At 40.2% G+C, this 14609-nt stretch overlaps 1 protein-coding gene across 2 annotated transcripts in view; it reads left to right on the top strand.

The window, feature by feature from the left end:
• The window catches only part of RANBP3L (RAN binding protein 3 like), a 45910-nt gene that overhangs the window by 15124 nt on the left and 16177 nt on the right, over positions 1 to 14609 (top strand). Inside the window, exons 2-7 of one of the 2 annotated variants that reach the window (XM_026506820.4) lie at positions 9011 to 9069; positions 10174 to 10213; positions 10719 to 10796; positions 11869 to 11943; positions 13560 to 13631; positions 13971 to 14110. In XM_026506820.4, the coding sequence (XP_026362605.1) occupies positions 9011 to 9069; positions 10174 to 10213; positions 10719 to 10796; positions 11869 to 11943; positions 13560 to 13631; positions 13971 to 14110 (464 nt within the window). The remainder of the gene's footprint in view (positions 1 to 9010; positions 9070 to 10173; positions 10214 to 10718; positions 10797 to 11868; positions 11944 to 13559; positions 13632 to 13970; positions 14111 to 14609) is intronic. The other variant, XM_044387034.3, reaches the window with a different exon arrangement.

Raw genomic sequence — 14609 nt, 5'->3', positions numbered from 1 at the left:
AATAGCAGCTTACCGAGCATTTTGTACGCGCCAGCCCCTGCGCTTAGCGTTTTGCCTGCATTACCTTGCTTCGTCCTTACAACTGTGTGAAGACTGCTTTATGCTCTCCATCTCACAGATGAGGAAACCTGCCCTAGCTCATCGTTAGTACATTCAGGAGATGGAATTTGAATCCAGGTTTGTTTTTTGCCAAAGCTTAGATTTTTAAAACCATGCATTCTGGCCCCTAGTAAGCATTCATTTAGTCACCAAAATTTGATATATTTAAATCTGTTTTATAATAGGTGAAGTAGGATGCAAATGTCAGTTTTTCTATTACACCAGTGCACAAAAGAAGCATCTTGGGAGGTCACCAAGGTCTAACTTTTTATGCTACTTCTTAAGGTCATATTGAGTTAAACACTTCAAAAGGCAAAAGATGAAGACTAATCATGACATGCATAAGCATATCATATGCTAGTTAAGAATGAAAAAAGAAATAATTCAAAGAGTTATGTTTTGACACTGGAATAATAGTAAAATTTAAAGGAGAATGCTATGATATCTTTTTAAAAATCACTGATCACCCCCAAATATAAAGCACACTGCCCATGATGACCAAATATTTGGGGGGACAATTACAGAACACTCTCAAAAATATAAAGCCAGTTTTTTCCCCTCACCATTGTGTTTTGATTGACAGAGTGATTTTGCCAGATGTCTACGCCAAATGATTTAATTGAAATGATCTGTTTTTTAACCTGTGTACTTCTCTATACAGACATTAGTAAAGTAAGTGACTTTAAAAAAAAAGAATTTTTCTTCCATTGAATTACTGCTGCTCTAAATCTCCAGATTCTAAAATGTAAATGAAATTAATTCACTGGCTATCTCCCACTACCATATAGAACTGGACAATAAATTAAGCAGCACAGTTTAGAGCTGAGGTTGGATGGGTGCATTCAGCACAGAATTCTCAGGGCTTGGTCCTACCTCCAGAAGGGTAGCAAGGTCTATATTGACACAGCCTCTGGGTCTTCTTGCTTCTTGCTCACACCAGAGACTTTTATTATCTCTATGCCTTGATTTTCCAAAATTGGTCTGTGTCTAGATCTAGACCAATGTACAAACCAGTGGCAGAAAGAGTCCAGACTCTTTAGAACTTATGATGAACCGATCCCTTGAAGGTTATCAGCATGAGAAGCGGATGAGTTCAGAAATTGGGTGGATTGGATAAACTCTGGTTGATGATGGTTGTGTTCAGTGGATTGAGAGAGGCTTTTCTCATCTCCAGTTTCCTGCTCTGATATGATTCTCGTTTTGAAAATGAGCGATTTCTTTATCAGCATGGTATTGACAAGAAGAATAGCTTTCCTGTGCCATTGTAATGTCGATTCTTTTTGTCTCTAGTGTGTGCTTCTCATAATGAATCAAAACTGGAAATGCTCGGGGCACCTGGGTGGCTCAGTCGTTGGGTGGCTGCCTTCGGCTCAGGGCGTGATCCCAGCATTCTGGGATCGAGCCCCACATCAGGCTCCTCCGCTAGGAGCCTGCCTCTTCCTCTCCCACTCCCCCTGCTTGTGTCCCCTCTCTCGCTGGCTGTCTCTCTCTGTCAAATAAATAAATAAAATCTTAAAAAAAAAAGAGAGAGATTATTAAAAAAAAACTGGAAATGCTGGATTTCTTAGACTGGGCAGTTAGTAACTTCGTTTTCACCAAGAACTTAAAGAGCTCAGAAAATTCAGAAGTTGGTTGAAAGGGTGAGTGTCTCCCCCTTCTACTTCGTGCACTGTGTTTATTACGACTGGTTTATATTTATAGTACACAAAATTGGTTATGACTTCAGCAGCAATGACCAGGGCTGGAATCATTCCAGCAGGGTCCATTCATCTTGTGTCTCAAGTTGAGCTAGTGCTTTGTGAATCAGCCTGGAAACTTCCTGAGTAAACTGCCTCTGTTTTCCTCTGGGGTCCTGGTTATTTTATCTTCAGGGCAGTACAAAGCATCTCATAACATAGAACCACGAGTGTCCCATCACAGTTCATAATGTCACTCTGTGGCCCGACCGCCCACTCTGTAAAGGACTTAAACTTTTTTATACGTTGGTGGGCGAGTAATATGTTGCTTATTTCATTCTTTTAACATTTTTATAGAGCTCCTCCACGTGTGGCCGGAAATAAGTACAGAACATCTCATGCTTGTGCTCCCCTGTAAATTGGCACAGATTCCTTTATCTTCTGGGGCTGCACCTCGCCCTTATTAAAACTGTCTTGGAATATTTTAATATAATGTTGAGCTTGTGTTTTTTCTTTTTTAAAAAATCAAGATTATGATTCAGACCCTTTGTGTCTCCTCTTTCTGGGGGTCCCATACAGAGATTAAGGTCACTTGCTATGATTTGTCTATTTTTTTCTACAGAAGATCTCATTTTTAGAGTTGAAATGTCATGTGTTTCAGATTTTTGTTGAAGACCATCAGTACCGTGGTGAGGTTTTTGATGTAGTTTATGCTTTCAGCCTAATTTTTTGCCTTGCAGAAATGAACATTTTCATTAACATTTAATAATCTCAAGCAGAGACATTTTCTAAAAACATTTTTCAAGTAAAAAAGTCAGATTTCAGACATATCAAAGCAGCAAACTTTTGCATCAGAGAGGAAATCATTAATTGCTTCAAGCAAAATATCTGAATGACTGACATCTTTTCTTTTTTAAAGATTTTATTTATTTATTTGACAGAGAGACAGAGAGAGAGCACAAGCAGGGGAAGCAGCAGAGGGAAAGAGAGAAGCAGCCTCTCTGCTCAGCAGGGAGGCTGGTGCGTGGCTGGGTCCCAGGACCCTAAGCCGAAGGCAGACGCTTAACCGACTGAGCCACCCAGGCGCCCCTGAATGACTGATTTCAATATCAATGTCAATGTTTTAATATCCTTACTCCAGAAATTTCTTTTTAAGTCTTCAGAGTAGCCCTTGACTTCACCCTACATTGAGTCATAGCAATCATAGTATGTGGTTCGAGTAGTAATCATTTTCTCATTGTCAGGTTACTCAGAACATCTGGAGGTTTAGTCAGTGGCTCCACGAGTCTCCACTGCCATCTTCCTAAATTTGGTCTCGGGTGATAGAAATCGGGAGAAGTCTATAGGACTACTTCTTAAATACATATACATACATCACCTGGGGGAGGTGTCAAATACAAATGCTCATTCTGTAGGTCTGGGGTGGGGCCCGAGAGTCTGCATTTCTAACAAGCGCCCTGTAATGCTACTGGTCAATCTGGACCACACGTTGAGGACAGCAATCTCTAAAACTATGCATGGGCCACAGCCTGAATTCAGGAACTTCCTGAAATTAAGAAGAAGAACTATAGGAGCTCAATGAGGAGAAATGAGAAGAAAACTAGGGGTAAGAATAAAGTAATGAGTGAAAGGAAAAAGAGAGACCTTTGAGGAACAATGAGACATTTCCCCCAGACTAACAAGAGTCTCAGGGTGCCTGCATGTAACATTGGACGGGAGAGGAGGAGGGCAGGATATCTGACTCCTAGTGAATGTCTTCTGCGCAACCTGTAGTCTGATAAATTGCAAATGCTTCTGTGTGGATGGATAGACAGATCGATGGATAGGTAGATATGGAATATAGTGTAACTATGTGGATATATAGAGAGATGTGTGCTTATATGGAGAACGGATGAATGGATACATACATAGACAGATGATAGCTAGCTAGCTAGGAGATGTGTGCTTATATGGAGAACGGATGAATGGATACATAGATAGACAGATGATAGCTAGCTAGGAGATGTGTGCTTATATGGAGAACGGAAAAATGGATATATACATAGATGATAGCTAGCTAGCTAGGAGATGTGTGCTTAGATGGAGAACAGATGAATGGATATATAGATAGATGATAGCTAGCTAGCTAGCTAGGAGATGTGTGCTTATATGGAGGACGGATGAATGGATACGTAGATAGACAGATGATAGCTAGCTAGCTAGGAGATGTGTGCTTATATGGAGGACGGATGAATGGATACATAGACAGATGATAGCTAGCTAGCTAGGAGATGTGTGCTTATATGGAGGACGGATGAATGGATACATAGACAGATGATAGCTAGCTAGCTAGGAGATGTGTGCTTATATGGAGGACGGATGAATGGATACATAGATAGATGATAGCTAGCTAGGAGATGTGTGCTTATATGGAGAACGGATGAATGGATACATAGATAGACAGATGATAGCTAGCTAGCTAGGAGATGTGTGCTTATATGGAGGACGGATGAATGGATACATAGACAGATGATAGCTAGCTAGCTAGGAGATGTGTGCTTAGATGGAGAACGGATGAATGGATACATACATAGATGATAGCTAGCTAGCTAGGAGATGTGTGCTTATATGGAGAACGGATGAATGGATACATACATAGACAGATGATAGCTAGCTAGCTAGGAGATGTGTGCTTATATGGAGAAAGGATGAATGGATACATACATAGACAGATGATAGCTAGCTAGCTAGGAGATGTGTGCTTATATGGAGGACGGATGAATGGATACATAGATAGATGATAGCTAGCTAGGAGATGTGTGCTTATATGGAGAACGGATGAATGGATACATACATAGACAGATGATAGCTAGCTAGCTAGGAGATGTGTGCTTATATGGAGAACAGATGAATGGATACATAGATAGACAGATGATAGCTAGCTAGGAGATGTGTGCTTAGATGGAGAACGGATGAATGGATACATACATAGACAGATGATAGCTAGCTAGCTAGGAGATGTGTGCTTAGATGGAGAACGGATGAATGGATACATACATAGACAGATGATAGCTAGCTAGCTAGGAGATGTGTGCTTAGATGGAGAACGGATGAATGGATACATAGACAGATGATAGCTAGCTAGCTAGGAGATGTGTGCTTATATGGAGAACGGATGAATGGATACATACATAGACAGATGATAGCTAGCTAGCTAGGAGATGTGTGCTTAGATGGAGAACGGATGAATGGATACATACATAGACAGATGATAGCTAGCTAGCTAGGAGATGTGTGCTTATATGGAGAAGAGATGAATGGATACATAGATAGACAGATGATAGCTAGCTAGCTAGGAGATGTGTGCTTAGATGGAGAACGGATGAATGGATACATACATAGACAGATGATAGCTAGCTAGCTAGGAGATGTGTGCTTAGATGGAGAACGGATGAATGGATACATAGACAGATGATAGCTAGCTAGCTAGGAGATGTGTGCTTATATGGAGAACGGATGAATGGATACATACATAGACAGATGATAGCTAGCTAGCTAGGAGATGTGTGCTTAGATGGAGAACGGATGAATGGATACATAGACAGATGATAGCTAGCTAGCTAGGAGATGTGTGCTTATATGGAGAACGGATGAATGGATACATACATAGACAGATGATAGCTAGCTAGCTAGGAGATGTGTGCTTAGATGGAGAACGGATGAATGGATACATACATAGACAGATGATAGCTAGCTAGCTAGATGAGGTTCTGCTCTGTTCGGAACAGGTTTGAAGAGGAAGCTGTACCAGGAGCTCCCATATGCGTATATGGCCTCAAACCTCATGACAGACTTTTAAAAATATATACAGAGAGAGGTGATAAAGCTGACGCTTAGAGTGATTTTTTAAAAAACTCAAAAAACAGCTCTAGGACTATTCGACTTCAGAGCTCCAAAATCCATGCTTTGACCAGTCCCAGAGCTGGACACAAGTCAAAGAGGCAGGGGCATAAAGAACAGTATTGGAGACTGGGATAAGAGTGCACAAGGAGAAGAAATTAGAGAAGAGGATGTGGCAGACATGTGGATAGGTCCAGGAAGAAGGGGAGAGGAAAATGCAGGGCTTGCCAGGGCCTGGGTCCAAGTGGATAATTCCAGTCCTGGTAGCAATTAAGAAGTGACCCATTTGGCAGAGCCTGCCCCTCTGCAGGGGGGTTGTAACCACTGTCTTTCCTGCCAACACTGTTTCCATAACCTTTCTGGCCCTGGCTCGAGTAGCCTGGTTCTATCCAGCGTGGACAACTCGGTTTTCCCCTTTCCTACACTCCCAATGCAGCAAAGAGGCGGTCTGCAGGACTCTACGTGGGAGAAACCATGCAGCAGAAATGGGGCCCCTGGCGATGCCCCCCCCCCCCCCACTGGGACTCTGAGTCAATGGTACTCCGTGTTCAGGGTCTTCCTCCTCTTCTGGATCTGCTTTTGGCTCCATAGATCCATTTGACAGTCCTTCTCTGAGATGATTTATTAAGAAAATCCTCCAGCTACTTTCCTAGATGAAGCAGGTTGTCAGAGACTGTCAATTAAACATATGGAAATAAACAGCAGGGACAAGGCCTTACAGTGCACATAAAATTGGGGGAGGGGAAATTATGGTACATACTAGAAGAGGAGCAAAAGAAGTTTATATTCGCTCACCTTCAGCCTCATCTTGCACAGTCAACCCTCAATACACATTTTTTGAATAAATGGATTGATTATGAATCCATCGGAAAGAAAAAAGGACAAATTTAAAAATATAAAATCATAAGAACCTTGGTTTTATTTTGAAACTTTCCTACTGGATCAAGTAAGAACATTGTTATGGATCTGATGGCTTGATAAATGCTTACTTTTGGCGTTGTCTTTGGAGCCAAAAGTGTTGCTTGGGAGACTCCAGATGGAGGAGGAGGTATGGAGAGTCTCTGCTTTCCAAGCACCATGCTGGGCAGTGTCAGGGAGAGAAGGTGGCTGTGCTGAGGCTACTATGCCTTCAATCAGACGATGTATGCCTACATAGTAGCACAGTGGCTGGCACAAAAAACATGCTCCATAAATATTCATTGAATTAATGAATAAAAGTGATGTACTTACTTATCATATGTCCTCCAAGCTGCAAGTAGCTCTTTGTGATTTCCTTCTTAATGCTGCATGGAAGATTGCTTTTGCCTGTGTTCAGCTGAATGTTTTGATCAAGGGAAAGTCAACATGTCCTTTGTCTAGGATGAGACCTCCTCAAGTTATTTGAGGCATAACTATCCTAAGTCCAGTTTGGAAGAGGCCAATTTATAACTCTAATTCATAAGTATTCCCCTGAACGTTCACAAAGACTATTTTTTTTCAAAGTCACTAGAGTTCTCATTTCTTAAATCTAATGTAATTGCTGGAAGAGGAGCTTGTTCAAGAAGAAACAAAGAATTGAGCTATAGTTAATATGGATGGGAACGCCAATATGTTCTTGAGCATTTTCTGCTGGGGCTCGCTCAGCTCCAAGGGCAGACAGTGTGGTAAGCACTTGCATGAAAAAGTGAACAGTTTACCTCACTGGACTGAAAGAAAGTACCCAAGGTCACAGGGCCCAGGAGTTTGGCAAGGATGGTCTGGCAGAGTTTTGACACTCTCTTATGGGATTAGTTTTGGGGAACTGGCGAACCCCTTTCTGGCATATAAAAAAAATGTAATTGGTAGTTCGTAGAAACTCCTCGGTAAGAGTTTTATTTATTTCAGCCCAGGGATGGCAAAATACCTCAGCTTGTACGCCAGGACAATATATTGGTAATGGCTGCTGGAAACCTATTATGAGAAAAATTCTGAGGTCATATTTGGGCTCATTAAGAAAGTGTTGTCGTTTATACTTCAATTTAAAGAGAAAGAAGGAAGGAAGGAAGGAAGGAAGGAAGGAAGGAAGGAAGGAAGGAAGGAAGGAAGAGGGAGAGAAGAAAAGAAAGAAAGAAAGAAAGAAAGAAAGAAAGAAAGAAAGAAAGAAAGAAAGAAAGAAAGAAAGAAAGAAAAAAGGAAGAAAGAAAGAAAGAAAGAAAGAAGAAAGAAAGAAAAAAGGAAGAAAGAAAGAAAGAAAGAAAGAAAGAAAGAAAGAAAGAAAGAAAGAAAAAGGAAGGAAGAAAGAAAAAGGAAGGAAGGAAGGAAGGAAGGAAGGAAGGAAGGAAGAAAGAAAAAAGAAAGAAAGAAAGAAAGAAAGAAAGAAAGAAAGAAAGAAAGAAAGAAAGAAAGAAAGAAAGGAGAAATTGTCATAAGTTGGCAATGTCAGCTAAGAGTTTTGGAATGGTGGTTGGTGGCATGCCACATATTTAATATCCTTTCCTTAAAGATTTTTTTCTCCTTTCTTCTTTGGTCTTGTAAAAATCTAAGTAATTATATCCAAAAATTCATTTAATCGTCCCATAAACTCTGTGAGGTAAGTACTGCTATAATCTTCATTTTCTTTTCAGATGAAGAAACTAAAGGTACAAGCATATTATTTCCCCAAGTATTAGTGCTACACACATGTGTACCTAACTCGAGGGCCCAGGCTTTTAACAAACATGTCATTTTCCCTAAGAATTCTGGAGTGCTGATATTTAAAGCTGTTATCACTCATTTATACCCTAGAATAAATGAGTTTCTCTCTGTTGTCTTACCTAAGATAGGAAAATATAAAAGATTAATAAGGTCAGCAGGGCTGAAGACAAAAGACTAAGACTGATTCCTAGTCTAAATACTGAAAACACGGCTTAGTCTATGACTACCCCAATCAAGGAAATACGGATTATTTCTGGATCATTCTAAGGATGGAATGCAATACATCTATACCATTTTTACCTTGAGATCCAACCCAAGTAGAACTATTCTTAGATGAGATTTTTTCACCCCTTGCAATTTTTCATGCTAAAAGCAAAGATGGTAATCATGATGTCCTAATGATATTCTAAACGCAGGTAATTATACTTTGTTTTCCCTAAACACTTAAAGTGTGCTCTTTTAATGGGATGATCTCACTATTTGTGGAAACACATTATTATTGCTTTCCCCAAGTATTTATTTCTGTAATTAACTGTTAAAATCATTTGTAAATACGCAAGTTATAGTGTCCATGTAAAAGCAGTTTGGATTTTACCCAAAGGCAGGAAAAATACAAAATGAAACCAAAAACCCTCAAATATTCTTAGCTGGTGTTAGAAATGTCCCTATAGAGTTTGACTTTTTGCCTGTTCTTTCTTGTACAGAAAAATCTGTCATTGCTCAACCCATATTCGTTTTTGCAAAGAGAGAACAAACTTTTAAGGTAAGATCAAGTTCATTTTCTTTCTTTTTTTTTTTTTTTAAAGACTTTATTTATTTATTCAACAGAGATAGAGACAGCCAGCGAGAGAGGGAACACAAGCAGGGGGAGTGGGAGAGGAAGAAGCAGGCTCCCAGCAGAGGAGCCTGATGTGGGGCTTGATCCCATAACGCCGGGATCACGCCCTGAGCCGAAGGCAGACGCTTAACCGCTGCGCCACCCAGGCGCCCCTCAAGTTCATTTTCTTTGTTTGAGTTTTACTTTGACAAAGAAACTGATGTTTCAAGAAACTAGTGGTGCTGAATGATGTCATGGTTGCCTTACTTTTTCCTCTTGCTTTTCCCTTAGCGGAGTAGTGGCTCTAGAATATTTATATAGTAGCTTTTTACTGGCAGCAGTTTGGTCTAAATGGGAGGCCAGAGGCCTGCCTTGTCTTGAAGCTATGAATAACATGCCATCTTTACCAAAATTATAGGGTATTTTGGAGTGACTTGGAAAGGGGCGGGACTGAAAGAGGTTAGCAGGGTCAAGACTCCTGGCTGCAGGTCTCCACCGCTGACCTCACTTAAAACTGCGGATAAAATAAGTTCTAAACTGCGATGCTTGATTTAAAAGGGATCTTAAGGACCCTGCATCAGATAAAACCACCTGCTTTGAAAGACCAACGATAAGATTAGTAGCTTTCCCACTTCAGCTTGATTAGTATTTTCCTGTTACTCGGTCCTGCTTATGCAAGTCATTTACCGACTGCCCACAAAACTCAGTAAAGAGAAGCTCAACCCCCAAGCCCTGGTCTAAAAGGCAGTTTCCTGGGCCCCACCCCAGGCCAACCACTCCAGATCTTGAGAGCTGGTGTTTCAAAATCTTCCTTTTAAACAAGTTCCGACAAGGGGTTTTGCAGTCACTGAAATACAAAACTGCTAAGACTAAGACTTTGCTTTGTCTTGAATATATGCCTAGTGAGTAAAGGAGTAAAGGTGAGTGGCTTTGTCCGGGCCTAGCTGAATAGAGCTGGCTTTTGAGAATTCTCTTCTGAAGTGACGGGTAGAATTCTGACGTAAAAACAGCAAACACTCAGCTCTCATTGGCAGCTTTGTTTCCTTCCAGAGACGTGCAGAAGACCCGGGGAACGAAGCAGCAGAGCATGGTAATGACTTACATCCTGTATTTCAAAACCAACCTTCAGACAAAGAAAATAAGCAGGCACAAGTATTTTGGCATGTGGCAAGAACTGGGTAAAACTTCATGGTTTTGCTTCTGTTTAAACACCAAAATAAACTGGCTTTTGTTTTGAAAGATGACACGTAGGTCCTGAGAACACTGACGTTAGCAACGCTAAGGTCCCTTGTTTCTCCATTGCCTGGGTCTCAACCTATCAAACACATTGTCTGCACAGTGTCATCCATCATTCATATGCAGTTTCTTGCCGAAGCCGCTTGTTTCTAAGTGTTTCCTACGAGGGTGATATGCCTATGGCTTTACAATCACCAAGCTATTAACCCCAGCCTTTAAACTTGGGCTTCAGGGGTTAACATGTTAGCAGATGATGACCCATGTAGGCAAAAGGTAATTCTGTTTATCCTTCCATGTCTTGGCTTGAGGATCAGTTGTTATCGCCAGCAATTTTACCCGTCATGTTGAATTTCTTGCAGAATGCCATGGTTTTCTAAGAAAGCGTGTACGGTCTTCATCTTTTACTTCTCATACCACAGATCCTCAGTCCCCAGGAGGTAGGTACAGACCTCACGGTTGGCTGTTCACTGTTATGTTTTCTCTGAGTGTGGAATTACTGAGAAACTTTTCAAATGGAAATGTTGAAAACTCTACCCGTTGGAGAATGCTTATATTCAGTTGTTGTATAAAGCAGTCTATAAGAGGGATTGTAAAGTGAGTCGCTATTTAAAAATTCGATTTATCAGGGGCGCCTGGGTGGCGCAGTCGTTAAACATCTGCCTTCGGCTCAGGGTGTGGTCCCGGCGTTCTGGGATCAAGCCCCACATCAGGCTCTTCTGCTGGGAGCCTGCTTCTTCCTCTCCCACTCCCCCTGCTTGTGATCCCTCTCTCGCTGGCTGTCTCTCTCTGTCGAATGAATGAATAAAATCTTTAAGAAAAAATTCGATTTATCAAAAAAATAATAAATAAATAAATAAATAAATAAATAATTTGATTTATCAACATTGGATAAAAGATGGAAAGAACATCAGCCATAATGTCAGTAGCAGTTATCTTAGGTAATTGGGTAACAGGTGATTGGGGGTTTCCCACCCACTCTGCATTCTGTTGTGTTTCCAAAGGGTCTGCATTAAGTATGCATTAGGTATTAATTAGAGGAAACCGACATTTCTCCCTGAGTTACCATCTACTTAAACAAATAGATGTCTGCCTTGAAAAGAACACGTTAAGAACTTCATCATATACTGTTTTCTGAGTAAACCAGTAACTCTGTTTGCCTCTCTTCTACACTCCAAGCCCTCTGTGATTCCTTTTATACGTGACCGCATTGCCCTCCGCCTTGTAAGACGGCGATCTCGGTGCATGCCTATTTTCTCCACTGTGCCTTCCCTGAGGTCATCCTCATGCCTGATAGTGTCTTACACACGGTGAGCACTCCCATATTTATTGAATCGAATAGAAATTACTTTATAATTCTCACCACAGGCACATTTTGTTTCTAATGATAAAAAATATAAAACCTTTTCTAAGTTAGTGATACAGAAATTTTTCTGAAACAGCAAAAGTCCAACTCGAAAGAAACACAAAAACCCACTTTTTCACTGACTTCAGTTTGCAATTTGCTTCTAGCGTCCACCTTGTCCCAGAATCGAATGAGATCATCGTCCTTCACCAACCTCCTGACCTTCCCCCCTTCTGGGCCAGGTAATAAACAGCTTCCAGAACCTCGAGCCTGATGCTCTGACTTTTCCAAAATCCATTCTCATTGATGTTGAGCTTTCTTACTCAGCTACTATAAAATGCTGGCATTTTAGTGGCAAATAAAATAGAAGCCTTAGCAAAGTATGATTAGAAGAATGCCTTAAGAATTCCAGCTCCACAAATCTAGACAGTGTATCTGTTTATTTTTGCCAGAAATTTTGAACTTGATGATGTGTTTAAGGAATTCATGTTTATGACAGCAATATGTTATGTAAGGCAGCTCCATAAGATAACTCGCTTTATTTTACTCATTGTTCATCTGTACAGTTTATAATATATATAGTACTCAAAATATACAGCTATGCTTTAAATTCTTATTCTAAAGTTTATGCTTTAGGTGAATATCCTAAGGTTTAGACGCTGATTCCTTTTATTTTTTTTAGAATATGATTCCTTTTAAACTTTTCACTAATTAAAACATTTCTTTTTATTTGAAACTTGTAGTGCTTTGCTAAGTAAATCTATTTTATCATTATAAAATATTTGAAATGGTTGGAACATTACATTAAAATTATGATTTTATATTCTTTTCATTTTTCACTTCTACTGAACAACCAACTGCCCAGATACAGAAGAAATACTTTCAAGCTCAATATATCCCCTTTAAACCTGACTGACAAGTTACAGACATTAAGAGAAATAGGGGGGTCCTAGTCCTAGAGAATTTATTTTATTGCATTTGTGCATAAAGTGAAGGAATGGCTGAAGTTATCTGAATAACTGCTTCGATTCATTAGTATTTTAAGTTAGACATACACACACAAAAAGACTAAATAAAGGAACATTGATATCAGTAAGTACCATTCCATTTTATGTCGTGTGGAATGTTGGTGGTGTTGGAAAGGAGAAAAATAGTACAATTTGATATAGCCCATTTGTTGCTGGTTTTTAATAATAAAGATCATAAAGCATTTAATTGAACTTTGAATTAGAGAAGCAATTCTACCCCAACATTTATAATACGTTTTAATATTAGAAGAAGCAATTCTTATACTTTTCTCATTTCTATTAATTCAATGCTCAAAAGTTGCTGTTTCTGCAATTTGCAGCCAAGAGGTGGGTGATCTCTTTGAAAGGTATAATAATCCTCCTATACTTGCAGCCACCACCATAGTCTTACCCCACCAGTACACTTCACAGAAAAATCACCTAGCGTGACAGGTGATCTCTCTCTGTAGGTATCCCTAGAGTGGGGAAAGTGGCAGAATTTGCTAATAGTTTGTAATATTTTGTAAGAAATACATATTAATGCACACAGAGGGTTCACTACCATCAGATTTTATAATCTGTACTCATTTCAGTCCTCATTTTCATGATTCTAAAGAAGAGTGCCTATTCCATTAGTGGGCCGATTTTCACTTAAATTTCTGAAAGTAAACGAACTATGTGGCAAAACTCAAGGCCATCACCCATTTTTAGCGGACTGCCTTCTCAGCGCGCTGCCTACAGTTGTTAGTGCCAACAGCGACATCTACTGGTGAGTGTACTACAGGACTGTTAAAACCCGAATTGGGTAGAAACTCTCAGATATAAAATTTGCTAAATATTTTTTCTTACAGTGAAGAAAAACAATGTTTTTATGACATCAGCTCTCGTGCAAAGGAATGTGGATATGAACAGTACAGAACAAGGTATGTAGTTTATTACAAGAACCTCTGAAATTTTACATTTTACCATTTATATTTTAATTTGTCGTGTGTATGTTGGAGTATGGAGGTAGGGCTGAGCGACAAAACATGAGAAAACAAATTTGGTAAGCCAAGTCCCGTGATCAAAATGAATAGGTATTGGCTAAAAGCTAAGGCAGAAGTAATCACTAAGCAATTCACTGGCTATTTTGACATTGATCGGTTAACATTAATCCCTCATTTAGTGATGATTTTAGAAAATAAACATTAAATTAATCAAAAATATGGAGGAAGAAGTATTTCACTAAAGATACATCAACACTTTAATTCTGTTCCTTTAAGGTCCTGTGAAACATTCTGAACATGTTCTAAGACCTGCTATTTTGCAACCACCGCAAGCTCAAAAGTGTGACAAAGTAAGAAAAACATTTGGACACAATACCTTGGAATCCTGCAAGGCTAAGGAAAAAACAAAAAATAAGGTAAGAAAACCTCCTATGGCGGGACTGCCATCAATTCTCCATCTTTCATTTAGTAGATTGTGTGGGCCCTACGTTCAGAGTCGGGGGCTGCCTGACTTCTGTTCTGTTGCTGAAGCAGCTGTCGGGCTGGGGAAACACCCAGGTAGCAAACAGCCTTCGGTGACCTTATTAAAGTTGTTCCTAGGAACTAGTTATGTGGTCTCCCCTAAGCTGTAAAGTGGAGTCCCTTATGGGAGAAACCTCTGGGCTCTCAGTGCACCAATCCCACATGAGATCAGGGGGAGCAATGAGGTGGCCGGGACCAGGAGCCACACGTCAAAAAAGGAACAGGAGTTTCCTGCATCCCCAGCTGGTCTACGTCCCAGCGTGGCTTTGCCAGTTTAGGTCACAACGGGGATCCATCCAGACCCATCTTCATGGATAATGGGAGCAGGGAACTACTTACACAGAGTAGGGAATTGGGAGGGTTGGGGAAGCTTCTGAAGACAGAGAAGTCTCC

Source organism: Ursus arctos, unplaced genomic scaffold (genome assembly GCF_023065955.2).
Source record: "Ursus arctos isolate Adak ecotype North America unplaced genomic scaffold, UrsArc2.0 scaffold_15, whole genome shotgun sequence".
Classification (NCBI taxonomy): domain Eukaryota; kingdom Metazoa; phylum Chordata; class Mammalia; order Carnivora; family Ursidae; genus Ursus; species Ursus arctos.
This window is presented reverse-complemented; position numbering and strand designations above follow the sequence as displayed.